Source organism: Salvia splendens, chromosome 21 (assembly GCF_004379255.2).
Source record: "Salvia splendens isolate huo1 chromosome 21, SspV2, whole genome shotgun sequence".
In the NCBI taxonomy this organism is placed as follows: Eukaryota; Viridiplantae; Streptophyta; class Magnoliopsida; order Lamiales; family Lamiaceae; genus Salvia; species Salvia splendens.
The window spans coordinates 589,363-607,622 of record NC_056052.1 but is presented as its reverse complement, the minus strand read 5'-3'; the positions used below and the strand labels follow the sequence as shown (position 1 = coordinate 607,622).

General features: G+C 39.7%; 3 protein-coding genes across 5 annotated transcripts; 1 reads left to right on the top strand and 2 right to left on the bottom strand.

The window, feature by feature from the left end:
• The first annotated feature begins 778 nt into the window (after nucleotides 1-778).
• LOC121785231 (putative late blight resistance protein homolog R1B-14) lies at nucleotides 779-3,718 on the top strand. Its single transcript, XM_042183615.1, has one exon. It carries the CDS (start codon nucleotides 779-781, stop codon nucleotides 3,716-3,718), a length of 2,940 nt encoding a protein of 979 aa, XP_042039549.1.
• Nucleotides 3,719-4,231: 513 nt separating this feature from the next.
• Nucleotides 4,232-7,853, bottom strand: LOC121784975 (putative late blight resistance protein homolog R1A-10). Of its 3 annotated transcripts, none has more exons than XM_042183268.1 (3): nucleotides 7,293-7,853; nucleotides 4,724-6,960; nucleotides 4,232-4,577 (listed from the first exon to the last, which is right to left on the bottom strand). In XM_042183268.1, exons 1-2 carry the CDS (start codon nucleotides 7,752-7,754, stop codon nucleotides 4,735-4,737), a joined length of 2,688 nt encoding a protein of 895 aa, XP_042039202.1. In that variant the 5' UTR covers nucleotides 7,755-7,853; the 3' UTR covers nucleotides 4,232-4,577; nucleotides 4,724-4,734. The 3 variants fall into 3 exon arrangements, with proteins under 3 accessions (XP_042039202.1, XP_042039204.1, XP_042039203.1); XM_042183270.1 differs by having other exon boundaries at nucleotides 4,232-4,562; XM_042183269.1 differs by having other exon boundaries at nucleotides 4,232-4,557.
• A 2,255-nt stretch (nucleotides 7,854-10,108) lies between these two features.
• LOC121784014 (putative late blight resistance protein homolog R1A-10) lies at nucleotides 10,109-15,516 on the bottom strand. The gene is made up of 2 exons (XM_042182193.1): nucleotides 11,755-15,516; nucleotides 10,109-10,463 (listed from the first exon to the last, which is right to left on the bottom strand). Exon 1 carries the CDS (start codon nucleotides 15,412-15,414, stop codon nucleotides 11,794-11,796), a length of 3,621 nt encoding a protein of 1,206 aa, XP_042038127.1. The 5' UTR covers nucleotides 15,415-15,516; the 3' UTR covers nucleotides 10,109-10,463; nucleotides 11,755-11,793.
• Nucleotides 15,517-18,260: the final 2,744 nt, after the last annotated feature.

Below are 18,260 nucleotides of genomic sequence, written 5' to 3'. Positions count from 1 at the left end.
TGAGACGCATCAAAACTTCCCAAACTGCATTCAAAAAGACGGAATTACGATTGGACATAAGGAGTATATTTTATATTGTAGTACTTCCTTCATTCCATCCTAAGTGAAACATTTTCTTATCAGCACAGGATTTTATGTATAGTTGTTTTGTGAATTAAGTGGAGAGAGGATAAAGTAATATTGAGAAAAAAAGTAGAGAGGGTGATGTTTTAATTTAAAAATATGTTATTTAGGATGCTGTTATCCATAAAAAAAATGTGTCATTTAAGATGAGACGGAAAGAGTATTATTTATAAATATAAATTTAATTTTTAATGCAACAATGGTATGGAGAAAATCATTATTCTAAGCTCTAAATTTGAAATAGTTAAAACATTTCTTTTTTTTATTTTATATTTAGTCCTCATCAACGTCAAGAGAGAAAATAAGTTGGTTTTATACATAAAAAAAAATTATTGGCCAACTCCTCCCAACACGTCTTCTCTTCTCCTCCTCACTTGTTTGCATCTCTTCTTTTCATAGTCATATCCGCAACGCCACTTTTTCAAAAACAATCAAATCACTTTTCTCTCTTTCGATTTATCGTCATACATTATACATATAGCCACCAGCCACGGTGCTGTTCTCTTCTCTGCCCCAACGCACGGTGGGGTCGACTACGGCTAAAAAATCGAAACTAATGGGATTTCCCGTTACTCCTTGACCGCTAGTGGGGTCGGTTTGCCCCACCTGAATCCGTTCATAATTCTAGTTTTTGTAAACTAATCCAGAGTTCGTGATGGCTTTTGCTGCGGTGGTTTTGGTTGAGCAGATTATTCAGCAATTCTTGCATTCTGATAATCTTTATGAATATGATGACTGTCTAAAGTCAGAAGTCAAGGCTTTCCATCACAAAATCGAGTCCTTGCAATCGTCTCTTGGAAAAATCTATCCTATTAATAGTAGAATCAGAAAAAAGGTACATGAATTGGAATCCGACACCAGGAAGGTAGTTTACGCAGCCCAAGATCGGATTGAAGAGTTCATTTCTAGTCAGATCTACCGATCTGCTTTCCTTCAAAAGTTAAAGGAAACCACAGGAGAGCTCGAAACAATTTTGTCCGGGGAAATTTCTTCAGCACGCGACTCTATTAAGCAGATCCTCGAACAAGTCCTGCTTTGTGATGATCTGTTCCCTTGCGATGATTGCCCTAGGTCAGAAATCGAGTCTTTCCATGCGGACATCCGTTACTTGCAATCGTCTATTAGAAGCGAGGAAAACGGGAATGAATTGCGATCTAAGATCAGCAAAGTCCTCGATCTGATCAAAGCCTTCATCTCCAGTCAGACCGCCCAATCCGCTTTCCTTCAAAACTTGAAGGAAATCAGAGGAAAGCTCGATCCAATTGTCGCCACCGCCAAGGAGATAGCAGATTCTATGGAGAAGAAGCAGCAAACAAGTGCGCAGTCGTCTGCAAATGCCGAGACTTCAAAATACAGTCGTGCTAGCAAGGTTGTGGGGCAGGAAAAAGACTTCAAAAAGCTCAAGGACGTGATCCTCCAAGATACTCCAGATCGTCTAATAATCCCAATCACGGGGTTACCTGGCATTGGGAAGACCACTCTCGCTCGGTGTATTTTCGAGGATAAAGAAGTCGGGGATGGATTTGCCATTCGGTCGTGGGTGACTGTTGGTCAAGAGTATAATGCTGGAGAAATCTTCTCAAAGCTCTTGGCTTCAGTCCACAAAAGGGATGGTTCAGACTCCACGAAAACGAACCATTGGAATGCTGAGCAGTTAGCCGTGCAGTTGCACAAGAGCCTATTCAACAACAGGTATCTCATTGTCGTGGATGATGTGTGGGATATTGTTGTGTGGGATAGGATTAAGAAATACTTGCCAGATAACAACAAGAGCAGTCGTGTAGTTGTGACCACTAGGATTGATAATATTGCTGTCAAGGTTGAGTCCAATTTTGATTGTCATAAGATGAAAGAACTAGATAAAAATGAAAGTTGGGAGTTGCTGCGCGAGAAGGTGTTTGGAGACGCGCATTGCCCTCCTGATCTGATGATTATAGGAAAGAGCATTGCAAACAATTGTCGCGGTCTTCCATTGTCAATCACGGTAGTGGGCGGCCAACTCTCGCAGGAAATAAAGAATACAGAGTATTGGAAAACTGTTGAAGAGGATATAAGAGCTGCCATTGATTTAAGTGGAGAGGACTACTTACGGGCGATTTTGTCTCGAAGCTACGAGCACTTGCCTTGCAGATTGAAAGGATGTTTCCTTTACATGGGCGCATTCCCTGAAGACAGTGAGGTAACTGTATCTAAGCTTGTAAAGTTATGGGTTGCCGAAGGATTTCTTGAGCAAACTGAATTATTATTATCTTTAGAGGACAATGCTGAGCAGTGTTTAACTGATCTACTTGACAGAAATCTGATTTTCCCTCTAAAATTCAGTTCAAATGGAAAAGTTAAAACTTGTGGCATGCATGATAGCATTCGGAGTCTAGCAGAGATCAAGTCCGAAGAGGAGAGTTTTTTTGTTTCCGTTAAGAAGTTTCCCAGTCAAAGAAACCGATCCAGTGGACTAATTGCAGACTCATTGAAAGGTAAAGATACTCAGAGACGTATATCTGTTCATAAAAACATTCTAATGTGTATGGAAGATGTTTACAAATCTGCCAAATCAGTCAAGCCTGCACGCACTCTTCTTTATGCCGGCCATTATCATCATCACCCCTTGCCTTTTTGCCTCTCTTATCACTGGCTTAGGGTGTTAGATGCTCTTACTGTCCATTTGACTAAGTTCCCAAAAGGTTTAGTTAAGCTGATCCATTTGAGGTATCTTTCTTTAACCTACAATGGGAAGCTTCCGGCATCACTGTCTCAACTCAAAAATATTCTGGTTTTGATTGTTCGCCGACATCCCAAGGTTGTGATCATGGGAAAACCGGTCCTGCCAGTTGAAATCTGGTACATGAAACAACTGAGACATATCCTGTTGACAGAATGTGACTTCCCTGATTTATCAGGAATTCAAGTAGGGAACACTCCTTTGCTAGAAAACCTTCAATCTCTTTCGAGTATCAATGTTGCTTGTTGTACAGAAGGGTTCTTCAAAAACATGCCTAACTTGAAAAAGTTGGGAATTTGGATTGAAGCACCAGGCCCTATAAACTTTGATCCAGATCTTCTTCCGGAACTCGAAGCTTTCAAGCTCACAGTGCTCAAGCCTATCCCTGGTAAAGAGATCAAGCTGCAGAAGAGTCTTGTTTCCCCAATGAAGTTGAAGAAGTTGAGTCTAAGTGGTTGTGGACTAGCATGGGAATGCATGGCGGATATTGGAAAATTCCCATGTCTTCAAGTGTTGAAACTACGACAGTTTGCCTTCCAAGGGCCTGAGTGGACTCCTGTGAAGGAACAATTTCCCATGCTCAAGCTGTTGCTGATTGAATGCTTGGACTTGGAGTACTTGAAGCTTGGTCGTTTCTGCTGTGAAAGCCTCGAAAGCATAATTATCAAAAATTGCTATGAATTGCAGGAAATTGATCAAGAACTTATAAGAATAGGAACTCTCAAACATGTCGAATTGGTCGGCTGCAATTATGATGTTGTTCATTGTGCTGAGGAAATGAGAGACGAATTGAGTGACGCTGGAAAAGAGTGGCAACTTCGCATCTATTCTTCATGGGGAGAAGAATCTTCCCCAGATGGTATGCAGCTTTCTTAACCTGCGCTTTTTCGTGGTGTTGGTTGAATTTGAGTGTGGAACTGAATGTGTAGTTGGTGATGTTGGTTGAATTTGAAGTGTGTATCCTATTGAGCTTGGTTGAATTTGAAGTTTGTATCCCATTGAGTTCGGTTGAATTTGAAGTGTGTATCCTATTGAGTTTGGTTGAATTTGAAGTTTGTATCCCATTGAGTTCGGTTGAATTTGAAGTGTGTATCCTATTGAGTTTGGTTGAATTTGAAGTTTGTATCCCATTGAGTTCGGTTGAATTTGAAGTTTCCAGTCAGAATTTAATAAATGAGGTATATAATTTCTCTAAATGACTATTGTTTTTTAATTCAGTTGAGCGGAATTAGTCATAATTAATTATCAAATGATTATCTATCTAGAACTAAAATGTTATATGATCAAATACATAAGATTAGCATATCTTTAGGGCCAGTTTTGGCCTTGGTAATCATCAACATCCAAACACAATAAGCTTAATATAAGCTGCTTTAGTGGTAAGTCAAATGACTAAAGAAATGAATCCTTAACAACCATTGAACAATATCTTGTTCAGTCAATGTGTAACAAATATAATCCAACTCAATACTGAATTCGGCAATAAAAGCAAACAATAGTGCCATTCACAATGCAAACATGCTGAAAATAAAAGAAACGAAAGGGTACAAATTTTTTCACACAAACAAGAGTGAATCAAACTTCATCAACTGTCTTCTTCGCTCCGATGTTATCAAACATCATCAACTGCCTTCTTCACTCCAAACATCATCAGCTGTCTTCTTCACTCCGATGTTATCAAACATCATCAACTGCCTTATTCAATCCATTGTTCCCTGCGCTAAACATGAAGCCACTAATAAAATGACACAGTCAGAAAAGATTGCATTTCAAATAGCTGTAGAGAGTTCTCAAGCAATTAAATGTTACCTAATAAAATGATACAGTCATAAAAGATTGCATTTCAAATAGCTGTAGAGAGTTCAAGCAATTAAACGTTACCTAATACAGTATCACTCACATCCACTACCAATAGTGAGCTTGAATCTGGCAGCAGCTCTCTGTTGCCCTTGATTTGTTTTTTTCTCTTCCTCTATTTTCCGGGCAGACTCAACTGCAGATTTTCTGAGATGCTGTATGTCCAATTTCTCAAGTTTTTCTACCACACCCTTTGGAATTTCTTTAAGTTCCATGCACTTTTTAAGCACCAGACACCTAAGACTGGGAAAGCTGTCCTTTGAGGCCTCCCAGTAGAATAAATCTATTTCTTCAATAAGCAAGAAATGGAGATCACGAAAGCCTCTACCATCAGCCTTCCAGGATATTCCAGTGAATGCATTTTTTTTCAATTTGAGGACCTCAAGAGTTTCTATCTTCATCAATGTAGACATTTTCTCCCAATCCAAGTATGTAGCGGTGATAGTCAGCATCTTGAGTTTTGGAGGGAACCAACCTCTTAACTCGGGAAAGAGCATTGACCCCTTGGTTTCTGAATCTTGAGATGTATTCACCAATTTCAACTTTTCGAGTTGATTAAGCATTTCCAAGGAATTGTTATTAAAAACACTAGCTAAGTCTCCTTGAATGCTCAACATCTTTAGGTGAGGGGCCTTGCTGAAGACATCTTTGGTGCAATTTTCTGGTGATATTCTGCCCAGAGTTTGAAGATCTTTACAGCCTTCTCCATCCTCTTTGTGACTTAGTGTGGTGAGTTTAATGACAGCTTTTGTCTTGAAATGCCTCAGTTGTACCATCTTCCATATATTTGCTTTCATTTGAAGGAAATCTGACTTTGTGTAGACAACAAGCGTTTGAAGGTTCCATAGATTGGAGAAGCCTTCAGAAAGTGTATGTAGAGTATCAACAGACAGTGTAATGTACCTCAAAAGGTATAGTCTGTGAACATCCACAGGAATTTGGTCCAATTTGATTGACTTTGATTCCATAACTCTGAGCAACTCAAACGCTTGAACCATATTTGGTGCATATTCTAAAGGCAATTTGGCAGGTGCTTTATATAAACATAAGAGAGAACGAATGCGAGCGACCTTCCTTTTTTCAGCTTTCTCAACTTGATTGATGAAGTGATCAAGATCGGAGTGGATACAAAGACGGCGGTATCGATCTATTTCAGATATGGAAGGTTCAAAAGCTCCATTCGAAAATGTCATCTCTTGAAACAAGTTCTGTTGCTTGAGAGAAGCTTTTAAACTGCAGAATGCGCGTATCACATCATGAACACGACATGTCTTAACCTCACCACTGGGATTTCTTTGACTGACCATCACTAAATTCCTGCTGATAAGATCTTTCAGATTCTCCTCGGCAGTTTTCTCCAAATCTTTTCCTTGTATGAATCCTTCTGCAATCCATAAGCGGGTCAATGTCCAGGCAGAGATCTCGTAATCTTCGGGGAACACAGCCAAATATAAGAAGCAATTTCTCAATTCATCAGGCAATCTATTGTAACTTAATTCGACAATATCTGATACCTTCTTGAGGTCTCTTTTCAAGAATGAACTCACATCTTTGGCCACATTTTTCCATGCTTCTTTAATCACACTTATTTCCTTATCTTTTGTACGTTGATCCCTAAGAATTCCTCCTATCACCACTATTGAAAGTGGCAATCCATCACATCTATCGGCTATACATTCCCCAACAATTTTTAGTTCATCGGGCCACTCGTCAAGCTCCCCATATACTTCATACTGAAGAAGTTCCCAACTTTGAGCTTCACTTAGGAAGGGCAGCTTGTATGGTTCCCTTGGTTGACTAGCTTTCACTCCAACACTCTTCTCACGGCTGGTGATGAGGACTTTACTCATGTTATTTCTCTTTGACAAGACTACACTAATATCATCCCAAACCTCCGTAGTCCAGACATCATCCAAGACTAATAAGAATTTTCTCTCTTTGAGAAAATCTTGAACTGCCTCAATCAATGCAGGATCTCTTAGATGGGACATGTCTTCGCTGGTGAATTCCTTAAGAATGTTGAGAAACACGTCCCTGATATTTGGTGTTTGAGTAACGTATATCCAAATACGATTGGGGAATTCACGTTTGATGATGTTTTCATTCTTGAATACCTTCCATGCCAATGTTGTCTTCCCTAACCCAGGCATACCAGTGATGGAGATAACATCCAGTTCCTTCTTTGGTTCTAGCAGATAGCTGATGATCATTGCTTCCTTATCATCAAAACCTACAACGTTCGCTTCCCTTATTACCGGGATCTGTCTCGAAGTAAAAGATGCCAATATTAGAACACCTAAATTCATACTACAACGCAAACATAAAACCCCCCCAGCAATGTCCAACTAAATTCAGCCTATATATAGTACTACAACTGAATTCATACTACTATACAAACATAGAAACCCCAGCAATGTCGAAAACAATGGAGAATACATGTAATTATAAACATCAACACTTCTCTTGTATCCTATCATTTGAATCCCTAAACTTCAGCCTATATATGCATCACATCATCTCATCCATGCTAAAAGAATGCCCATATAACCCCTATCCCAGAAACTATAATTCAATTTATTGGGTATAGCTTTACCTTTGTGAGTGTGGGAGGAGATTCCTCCTTAGTTGCTCCAAGGCTCTTGATCATTGCGGTGTCCGCGAACGTCCGGGCCGTGGCTACCATCGGAATAACCCTTTTCTGTCGAAGAGACTTGACATCTTCGGCTAGGCTGGCACGCTTTGAACTGACATGGCGGCTGAATCTTCCTAGAAGAGGTTTCTTGGCGTTGCTTGCTGCTGCTGCTGCAGCGTGGACCATACAAGAGTCGATGGTGTCTTCGGCGTCATAAACGACATCTCGGATCTGGCTCTCTATATTTAGGAATCCTTCCGGCTTGTTTGGCATCCTGGCGGCGTCGCGGAGGAAGGCCTTGAGCGACTCCAGATCATTCTTCAACAGCTTCAGCTCATCTTCAGCACCGCGGATGAGATTGTACCGGTGCTTCACCAGCTGGGCCACGCTTTCCAGGAGGAAGGTAACTGCAGCCTCCGCCATCGATGCTTGTGTGATATCCTACTTGGTACTGCGTTGACTCCCCCTACAAAAAAGTAGTGGTGCTCTCTCACATTGCCGCTTTATCTAGTGGAAGTGGATTACTTTTTTTTAACTTTCTCACTAATTTTATTATAAGGTCTATTTTTAAGGAGCGAACTACGTAAAAAAAAAAGTCTCCGACGTTTCTATCTGTAACACTGCAGGCCACTAATAAAATAAATATCGCCACACGACTCGACTCTGACCTTAAATATAAACACATGTCTTGTATTTGTAGCCAATTTTCGGATCAAAATATCCAATTTCAGTCATATTACCCTTTCTTGCAGACCTACTCTGCACATAGCTTCACTTTTGCAGACATTAGCTCTGCACTTTTGTCAAATCAAAGTTGATGTTTCGTGCTCCACATACAAAACCAACCAAAAGTTATGGAAGCTCAAGAAAAGTGGTAATGGATGAATTAATGAAATTACAATAAGTTAGTATCAAAGCATCCATTTTAGAGGTGGCCATAGACAATCCCATCTCCTCAATCCCTCCATTTCTCCCCGTACAAAGAGTCACCGAACCATCAAAATCCATACTTGACCGCCTTCCCCCATCCATAACGATCAATCCAAGTCACGCGCTTCCCCTTCAACTCCAAATAGCTATCGAATTTCGCCTCAAACCCCTCTCAGCGGCTGCAGGAATATTAAACAGTTCAGCCGCCTCCGGCAGTCCATTGGATCGGGTTAGGATGTTGATAGACACTTGAGTTTGTTCATGAATGTGGCTCGACGGCTGTTTATTCTGAGAGAATTTGGTTAGTTTGTCGGAAAGCGAAGAGACCAACAGCGTCGCAAATGGCCAACAGCGTCGCCTCTTGTTCTCAAACAAGCTCACCTCATTATTTTATGGATAATTAAGCAACTCATATAAAATTCACATAAAAGTTTTATTAGTATTTTTCCGGCACGCCAATATTGAAAGACATATAACATGTTAAATAAAAATATGCATAAAGTTTTATAACTTTTATATTTTTTTGACATGAGATTTTAAAAAAATTAATATTTTAGATTAAAGGGGAATATTTCCAGGGTGGGAGAGTGAAGACCAAAAATAAGTGTTGTGAAATTTTTTAAATTTATTTGATAAATAACAAATGGAGTATTGTATATGTGACATGTATATGTGGTGTGACTGCATACAAACCGCTGCTGACGCACAGACATCAAACCTGACGGCTGACGCACGCACATCAAATCTCGACAGGTTGCAGGCCGCTACTGCAGCATGCAAGCCGCCACTGCAGAATTCCATTTGATATGACCATAATACCCTTTTAGGGTTGAAGGGTCTTTTAGTCCAAAAAAACATGATATGTGATTATGTTTAAGGTCAGAGTTTTGTGGCGATATATTTTTTTGTTATGGGCCTACAGTGTCACAAATGAAAACGTCAGATACTTTTTATGTAGTTCACTCATTTTTAATTTCTAGTTACAATTATCCAAGTATCATTCTGTTTTAATTTGGCCCCATTTTACTTGGACACTTATTAAATCTAAAAATCGAGTCTCCAATTCACTTTCCCATTAACTGGTAATATAGTCCCACCTTCCACTAACACATTCCACTCACATTTCATTTAAAACTAATATATATAAGTAAGACATATATTCCACTAACTTTTTTTCCACCCATTTTTCTTAAAACTCGTGCCGTCAAAAAATGAAACTCCTAAGTGGACAGAAAGGGTATATTTTATTCAAAAACTCATAATGGGATGTGTTGTGGAGAACCATTGGAGCTATTCGTTATCTTAACAGTTTTTGGATTGTGTGTAACTAGAAAAATCTTACTCCCTCTGTCCCAGCCAGCTAGACGTTTCAATTTTGCACATGTTTTGAAAAAATAATAGTAATAAATAGTTAAAGTAAAGAGAATGTAAAATAAGAAAAAAGATAATGTAGATAAAACTCTCTTCTACAATTTTTCTTTCTTACTTTACTTTCTCTTCACAATAACTAATTATTACCATTTTCTCAAAACACATGCAAAAACGAAGTGTATCGCTTAGGCACGGAGGGAGTAGTACATTATATTAAGGTCAGTCATGATATCTTAAGTCTTTAGATATATGCTGTCGGCGCCGAAAGTCAGCGCATGCAGCAGCTGAGTCTTCATCTCTGTCCAAACTAGCATCGGTCATGCCTGTGAAAACTCAATCCAATAGCTTCCTTCACTTCTAACTCATACAAATCCACTATCATTAGACAAGTGTAAAGGAAAGATACAAAAAAGTAAATAAATTTGACAAAGCAAAACTCAAACTTACAGAGCTAGACTAAATTGCCATAAACTAAATTATGAGGCAGGTTATATCTATGTATATATTGCATAAAATGGGAGATACTCGTGTCATCAATAACAACGTAAAGACAATTTTGTTGGAAGGAAATAAAGAGACATGTTGAAGAAATGGGATATTAGTTATTTATGGTGCGCTGAAAGACATCATAGACATAATTTCAACTCATAACATGCTAACTTTTCAAGAATAGGTTTTGCACAAGAATCATGATCAAGCATAATCTTTTGCAGATATAGTTGCACCAACCAAACTAAAAGAGCCAGCTCGGAGTCCAATAGCATGCCTTCATGACTCGTGAGTAGCTTCTTTCATGTAAATTTGGTAACAAAGTTCAGCTATACGATCAGCCTACTCCAGCAGATATAGATACAAGAACTTCAGCAAAACATGCATTAAGTGAAAGATATATTTATACTATATAATATACATATAGCACTCTAGACAAGGAGGAAATAAGCATAGAAACAATTTTGAATGGTTCAGCATAGCATGGTTAATTTCTCACGATGTTGATGAATGGTTCAACGCTCAACTTCATACAAATACGAAAAGGAGGAAATAAGCATAGAAATAATTTTGAAGTTAGCAAGAACTTAAAACTATTCCAGCCAACATACTAAGGAGTTAAATAACTCTACTTCAAAACTTTTTTGTACATTAGCAAAAGATCTTGCGACATATATTTGAGACTCTACAAAACAAAAAACAATTTAAAACACAGATCAGATCACTATAAACAGAAATTTAACATAAATATCTTAACTGGGTTGATGTGATGTCAGCTGAATATATTCAAACATAGGCAAGGCATGTTAGAACCAACACTAAAAACAAGAGTGAAATGTTCCTTCTTGAAGAACAGATATTTTCATAATCAAACTACAAAGTCACCCAACAGAACCAGTAAAACTGTTCATAAAATTAATCAAAATCACTGAAGTAGCTTTTCAAACTAAAATGATGAAGGTCTCCAGCTAAGTAACTTATAAATTGGCAATCTATGTAAATGCATCATAAACCAGAGACTGTGAATAATTTTTGAAGACAAACAGATAATACTGAAAAGATGGTCTATATTCCAATAAGACAAATGGTAATATGCACTTGAGCAAAGTTACTACACATAATAGGATTCACGTAGTAGCATAGCTACGAAACCATATAAAGCATCGGTATGACAAAACTGATGCCTTTCAGTGCACATTTTCGCTGAAAGGCATAAGCTTTAGCTACGACATCAGTTTTCAACAAATATTGATGTCTTTGAAGTGGTGTGTATTACAATTTTCTTGTAGTGATTATTCCATCGAATTGTTACTTGGTTTAGTAAACAATTTGATTTAGAGCTACAGCACTTAAACGTGAAGACTGCATTTATCAATGGAGAATACGAAGAAATCTTTTAGATGTTAGCCTGAGGAATTTGAAGTTTTTGGGTCAGAAGGAAAGGTGCGTTTGTTATAAAAGTCTTTGCATGGCTTAAAACAAAGTTCTGCGCAATGTAATAAGAGGTTTGACGAGTTCATGCTAAGAAGTATTAGCAAAGTAGAAAATTGAAGAAAATGATAAGTCACAAGCACAAGAGCAACTTATAATCTTTCATTCATGTATGACAAGCTAGTGAAGCTCATCAGTTTACCTTAATCCCATTCATGAACTCAAGACCACCGTCAAACTTCTAATCATCACGCGAAGAATGTGTGTTGACTTGAATACTCCCTTTAGTCGGCTGCTTGTCCTTTATCCTTTGAACGGATTCCACAGCGGATGAGCTGCAATCAACCAGTTCTATCTTTTTCAATGTTGTGATATAGCAAATCTCAATAGGGATCTCTTGCAATTTGTAGCAGTGCCTAACAACCAGATTCGTCAGCATAGAGAAGTGACCTCTGTTCGTTCTCCACCGTTCCATATCCAAGTCTTCCAGGAGCAAGTATTTTAGCTGTGGGAAGTACTTCTGCCCATCCCCATCTCGGTCCTGCTTCCACTCAGAACCTTGGAAGGAATGCCATCGCAGTTTTAGCGATTCAAGCATCGGCAGTGTGGCAATAACCTTCATATTCTCCCATGAAAGTCCACATCCACTCAAAGATAACTTTGTAAGAGTGGTAGGGAAAGAGGGATTCACATGTACAACTTGAGATTCAAAATCAGGATGCATAACTAAAAATTTGAATGATACAAGGTGTTGAAGAGTAACGAGATGACAGAGAGAGCTGAAGTCTTCAGCAGCATCTAGTGCTGGTGATTCAATCAAAACTCCGAATTTCTTCAAGTTGGGAACTCTTTGGAGAATTTCTGGGGTGCAGCTGTGAGAGCTCACACCTAAAAGTGTTACAAGGTTTTCTAGGCATGGAGTTGATGTTGAAGGATCTGGCAAGTCTCTTCCCATCAACTGAAGATGCCTCAACTGGTTCAAATCCCAAATTTTTTCTGGCAGACGAGACACAGCATTAGAGATTTTGCTGCAGACATATTGAAGAACAATCAAGAATTGCAGGTTCCGAAGCCTGCAGATTTTTTCTGGGATCTCACCATCATAGGTGAGAGCAAGGTACCTCAAATGTACTAATTCAGGTATTTCATCTGGGAAACTGTAAAACCGAATTTTAAGAGCATCTAACACCTTGAGAAATTTGAAATGTAAGTGCAACCACAATGAATATTGTTCTTGTACACCACCAAAGAGTAGAGAGCGAACTTTCTCAGACTGCAACTCATCTTTGTTTGAGAAATGGATGTTTTTGATAATGCAGAATCGCCCCTGGTTCAAAGTTTCACGAGGAAAATGGCTTGTGTACTCACTTATGATGTGGAAGAACTCCTCCTTGTTGGCCTTCTTCTTCAGAAACTCACCATAAACTCCATCAACTCTGCACGTTCTGATCTTGCCAATGGGACTTCGCTCAGAAACTAAAATGATACGCCTTTTAACAAGTTGCCACAAGCACTTCTCTGCCATTCCATCTAAGCTTTCAAACCGGTCATCCTTCTCAATAAATCCTTCAGCGATCCACAATTTAAAGAGCTTTGACACCACTATCTCATGATTATTTGAGAAAATCCCCATGTAGAGTAGGCACGCTTTGGCGTATTCTGGCAAGCTCTTGTAACTCAATAACATCACTGCATCTATGAGATCATTTGGTTTATCACAGTTACTGAGTGAAGACTCTGCAATCTCCCAATCTTCTTGGCCTGCCTCCACAAGTACTTCTCCAACCGTGACTATGGCTAAAGGGAGTCCTCTGCACTTTCCAGAAACACTCCTTGCAGTTTCTCTCAGTTCCTTCGGGCAAGGCTTGTAGTGAAAGACCTGTTGATGAAGCAGACTCAACGATTCTTTCTCACTGAGGAGGCAGATTTCCGGAATAGGCCGCCCAGCAGATACAGCTACTTCCCTTCCCCTTGTCGTTATCAAGACTCGACTTCCATTATTGCAGTCCGGGAATAGTACGTTTAGATTATCCCAGGCCTCAGGATTACACACGTCATCCAACCAAATGAGATAACTATCTGACTTCAAGATTGTCAAGAGACGCTTTGCCAACTCATCTTCCGTACTCTCCTGACCCTTTCCACTTGCCAGCTTTCCCATGGAGTGCAGAAGACCGAGCAATATCTCCTTTTTACTGTACTCCAAAGGTACCTTAACCCATGCACGCCATCTGAATCTCTGGACGATATCTGGATCATCATAAACAATTCGAGCAAGATGTGTCTTCCCAACACCGCAAATCCCGAATATTGGAACTGCTTCAAGAGCGAGAGCATCAGATCTTGCCATGAGCCGATTAGTTAGATGTCTAATCACATCGTCACGCCCAACAGTCAACTTCCTGGGACTGAGCTGTGATATCAACGAAGTCGGTAAAAAGTGGAAGAACTTCTCCTCATCAGCCTTCTTCTTCAAAAACTCATCATAAAATCCATCAATTCTGCAAGTAATGATCTTTCCAACGGAATTCTGCTCAGAAACCAAAACGAAACCTCTTTCCACAAGCTGCAACAAGCACTTCTCCGCCATTTTCTCTAAGCTTTGAGACTGGCCCGACTTCTCAATAAATTCTTCATCAATCCACAATTCAAAGAGCTTTGGGACATGTATCTCATGATTATTTGGGAAAATCCCCATGTAGAGAATGCACGATTTCATGTATTGTGGCAAGGTCATGTAGTTCAGTAACATGACTGCATCTACGAGCTCATCAATGTCGCCACAGCCGCTGAGAGAAGAAGCTGCAAACTCCCAATCATCCGAGCCTGCCTCCATAAGCACTCCTCCAACAGTGATTATTGCTGAAGGGAGTCCTTTGCAATTAGCGCAAACGCGCCTTGCAGTTCCTTCGAGTTCCTTTGGGCAGGACTTGTTGCGAAAGACCACACTTTGAAACAGACTCCATGATTCTTCATTGTCGAGGGGGAAAATTTCCACACAAAGCCCTCCATTGCTAGCAGATTCAGCCACTTCCTTTCGCCTTGTGGTTAACATGACTCGACTTCCATTATGGTAATCCGGGAACAATTCCTTGAGGTTACTCCAGTCCTTAGGGTTACAGACATCATCCAACACAATGAGATAATTCCCCGACCTAAATATTCTCGAGAGACGCCTAGCCAGTTCATCTTCCGAACTCTCCTGACTAGCAATCTCTGCCATAGAGCGTAGGGCACCGAGCAATATTTCCTTTTTACTGTACTCCTGAGATACCTTAACCCAGCCACGCAATCTAAATCTACACACAATGTTTGGATCATCATAAATAACTCGAGCAAGATGTGTCTTACCGATTCCAGAAATCCCCAAAATTGGAACTGTTCCGAGCGCGTCAGATCCCGCCACGAGCCGATCGGTTAGATCGATTAGGACAGCCTCACGCCCCACGGTCAAGCTCCTCTCGCTGACGTCTGGTGCTGATGAATCGGGCAACTCGGAGGGCTTCATGGTAGATGCAATCACCGTTTTAGTGAGGGAATCAACTTCAGTGATTACTCCCTCCAAGGCCAGGCTGAAGCTGGACATGTAGTTTTCTTCTTTCCAGTATGCTTTCTTCGAATTAAGGACGTATTTCGATATGTTGGAATCGAAAATGTCTTCGGCTTTGTAAAGCGCCTCTCTGATTTTGACTTCCAAATCTCCGCCGCTAGAGAAATTCACTTCTAGAAATTCTTGAAAGAAGTGGAGCGTCTGTCGGAGGTGTTCGACATGTTCCGTAGGATATTGAATGACTTGAAGTTGATCCGGATCTTGGAGCTCATCAAGAATTTTGAGAAGAGAATTCACGGCAGCATAAGCCATCACTGTGGCTTTCTCCCCTCAATCAAAACTCAAAAGATGCATTTAGTACTACAGAAATGCTTTGAAGAAAGTTCAGCCTCGGTTTACTCTGCTATGCCATAGATTCACTAATTACTGAATTTTTTTTTCTTATAGCTCAGCCAAACTATCACTCACGCGGCTGATTAATACAGATAAATTCTAGCTATTACAAAGAATATAGCTAACAATCTAGGACCACGCTATTCTTGACCGGATAAGCCTCGAACCCACCGAGAACCTGCACACTCAAAGCCCTAGTTAGTATAACAAGAAGGATCCTCTCGGATCTGGTAAAGTAATACTAAAAAATAGTGCAGAAACAACAAGGAAACAAATAGATCGAAGATGTGGCTCAGCCACCCGCCAATAGGGCAGATCTATTCTCCAGGACCAAGATTCAAGGGAGCACAGTCGGTTCCACAAGTGATTAACCTCACACACCGGATACCAACCCCAAGACACTCCTCAACACCGGATCTAAACTCTCACCAAACAAATCCTCACAAAAAACTCTCGGAATAGAAACCCTAGTTTCTCCAGAACCCAAGCAACTGAAGAAGATGCTTTCTCCCACACTCACACAAGATCAATCACTCTAAAACCGTGATAGATCACCGTGGAAACAAACGGAGATCATTGGAGAAGAACATCACAGAAGGGAATCACAACAAACGCAAGAGAGCAGAGCGATAGAGTGAGAGAGTGTAGAATGTCAGGCGGTGAGGGAGTGGAGAGGGGGTATATCAACAGCCAATTGGGATAGGGCAAGCACAGGTCCAATTCACATTACCCGAGCCAATTAATTCTCAGGTCCAAATAATAGTCCACCACACAACAGCCCAATATAATCAACATACTCCACCTTGGACATTATTCTTGGAAACCAATTGCACTATTAGCTAAGGTTTAAATCATCACAGCCTACAAGGTAGCCCCATAGCACCAAAGAACAAAGTTCACAAGCTTAGGGAAGCTACCAGGTTTGCCTATTAGACTCTAGAGGGGCTGACACCCATTAGTCTGAAGGATTTAGTGCCCCCAGCCACCACACACCCTTACCAAAGTAAATAAGGTGACTGGTGACTTTTTACCCCCGGGACATGCACCTATCCTAGGTCAAAATGCAGATATTTGACGCAGAAAATAAGTTTTTCAAGTGGTAAGCATTTAATTCCCATGTCAACTAGGTTTTTATCAGTGTGCACTTTTTAAAAGAGAAACTTCACCCTTTTCTATAATATCTCTGATGTAATGAAACCTTACATCAATGTGCTTAGTTCTATCATGGAAAACAAGATTTTTACATAACTGAATTGCAAATTGAGAATCAGAGAACACAACAGGAGGAGTTTTCACAAAATTAAGTTCAGAAAGTACTCCCTTCAGCCACACAACCTCTTTCATTGCTTTAGTAATGGTAATGTACTCTGATTGAGTAGTAGATAGAGCCACAATATGCTGCAACTGTGACTTCCAACTTATACATGACCTACACACAGTAAAGATATAGGAAGTGGTGGACTTCCTTTTGTCTCTGTCATTAGCATAATTTGAGTCAACATAGTTAGTTAATTTCACACCTTTTTCACATCTAAAATAACACAGACTATACTTAGCAGTATTTTTAAGATATCTTAACAACCATTTTAAAGCTTCCCAATTAACAGGACCAGGATTAGACATGTATCTGCTTAAACAAGACACAACATAGGCAATGTCAGGCCTAGTGCTAACCATTAAGTACATCACAGATCCAATTGTAGAGAATTTTCTTCATGGAATTGATATCATGTTCAGATTAAGGGCACAAGTCTTTACTCAACATAAAATGAGCAGCTAAGGCCACAGAAGCAGGGTTAGCATCATACATGTTAAATTTTTTCAGAATTTTGTACACATAGGGTTCCTGATGCAAAACAAGTACACACACTCTTTCCTATTCCTGAAAATATTGATTTTTAATATTTTCTGAGCATCCCCTAAGTCTTTCATATCAAAATTCTCACTCAAAGCAGTTTGCACAGCACTTATGGTTTTCAAACAAGTATCCATTATCATCATCTCATCAACATACAAGAGCAAGAAGACATGGACAGAACCAAGGTTCTTCACATACAGACATGGATCAAAAGTACTTCTAACAAAACCCAACATATGCATACAAGTATTGAACTTAATATTCCACTGTCTAGAGGATTGTTTCAAACCATATAAAGCCTTTTTCAGCAAGCAAACATGATTGAGAAACTTAGGATCAACAAAGCCTTTAGACTGTTTCATGTAAATTGGTTTATCCAAATCACCATGCAAGAAAGCAGTTTTAACATCCATTTGTTTAATTCTCAGTCAAAATGATCACATAAGACAAGCATTAACCTTACAGTAGTAAATTTATCAACATGAGCAAATATTTCAGTATAATCTACCCCCTCTTGTCGAGTAAAACCCTTGGCCACTAATCTGGCCATGTATCTCAAACCCTCCACCTCACATTTTAACTTATAATGCCACCTGCAGTCTACCACAGAAGCACCAAGGGGTAGGGGTACAAGGATTCAAGTAAGATTTATTCTCAGAGAACTCATTTCTTCTAACATAGCTTTATGCCATTCATTCCAGAATTTAGATTATACAGCCTGCTTATAAGATTGAGGCTCATCCCCATCAGATTCATGCACATCGAATGCCAAATTAATCAAAGCAACCAACCATAGATATCCATCATATCTAGCAGGTTTCTGAATATTTAGCCTTCTAGGCCTATCTCTAGATAACACATAATCATTCAAGTTGGGAGCATCAATAGCATTTTGAATCCCTGTGGG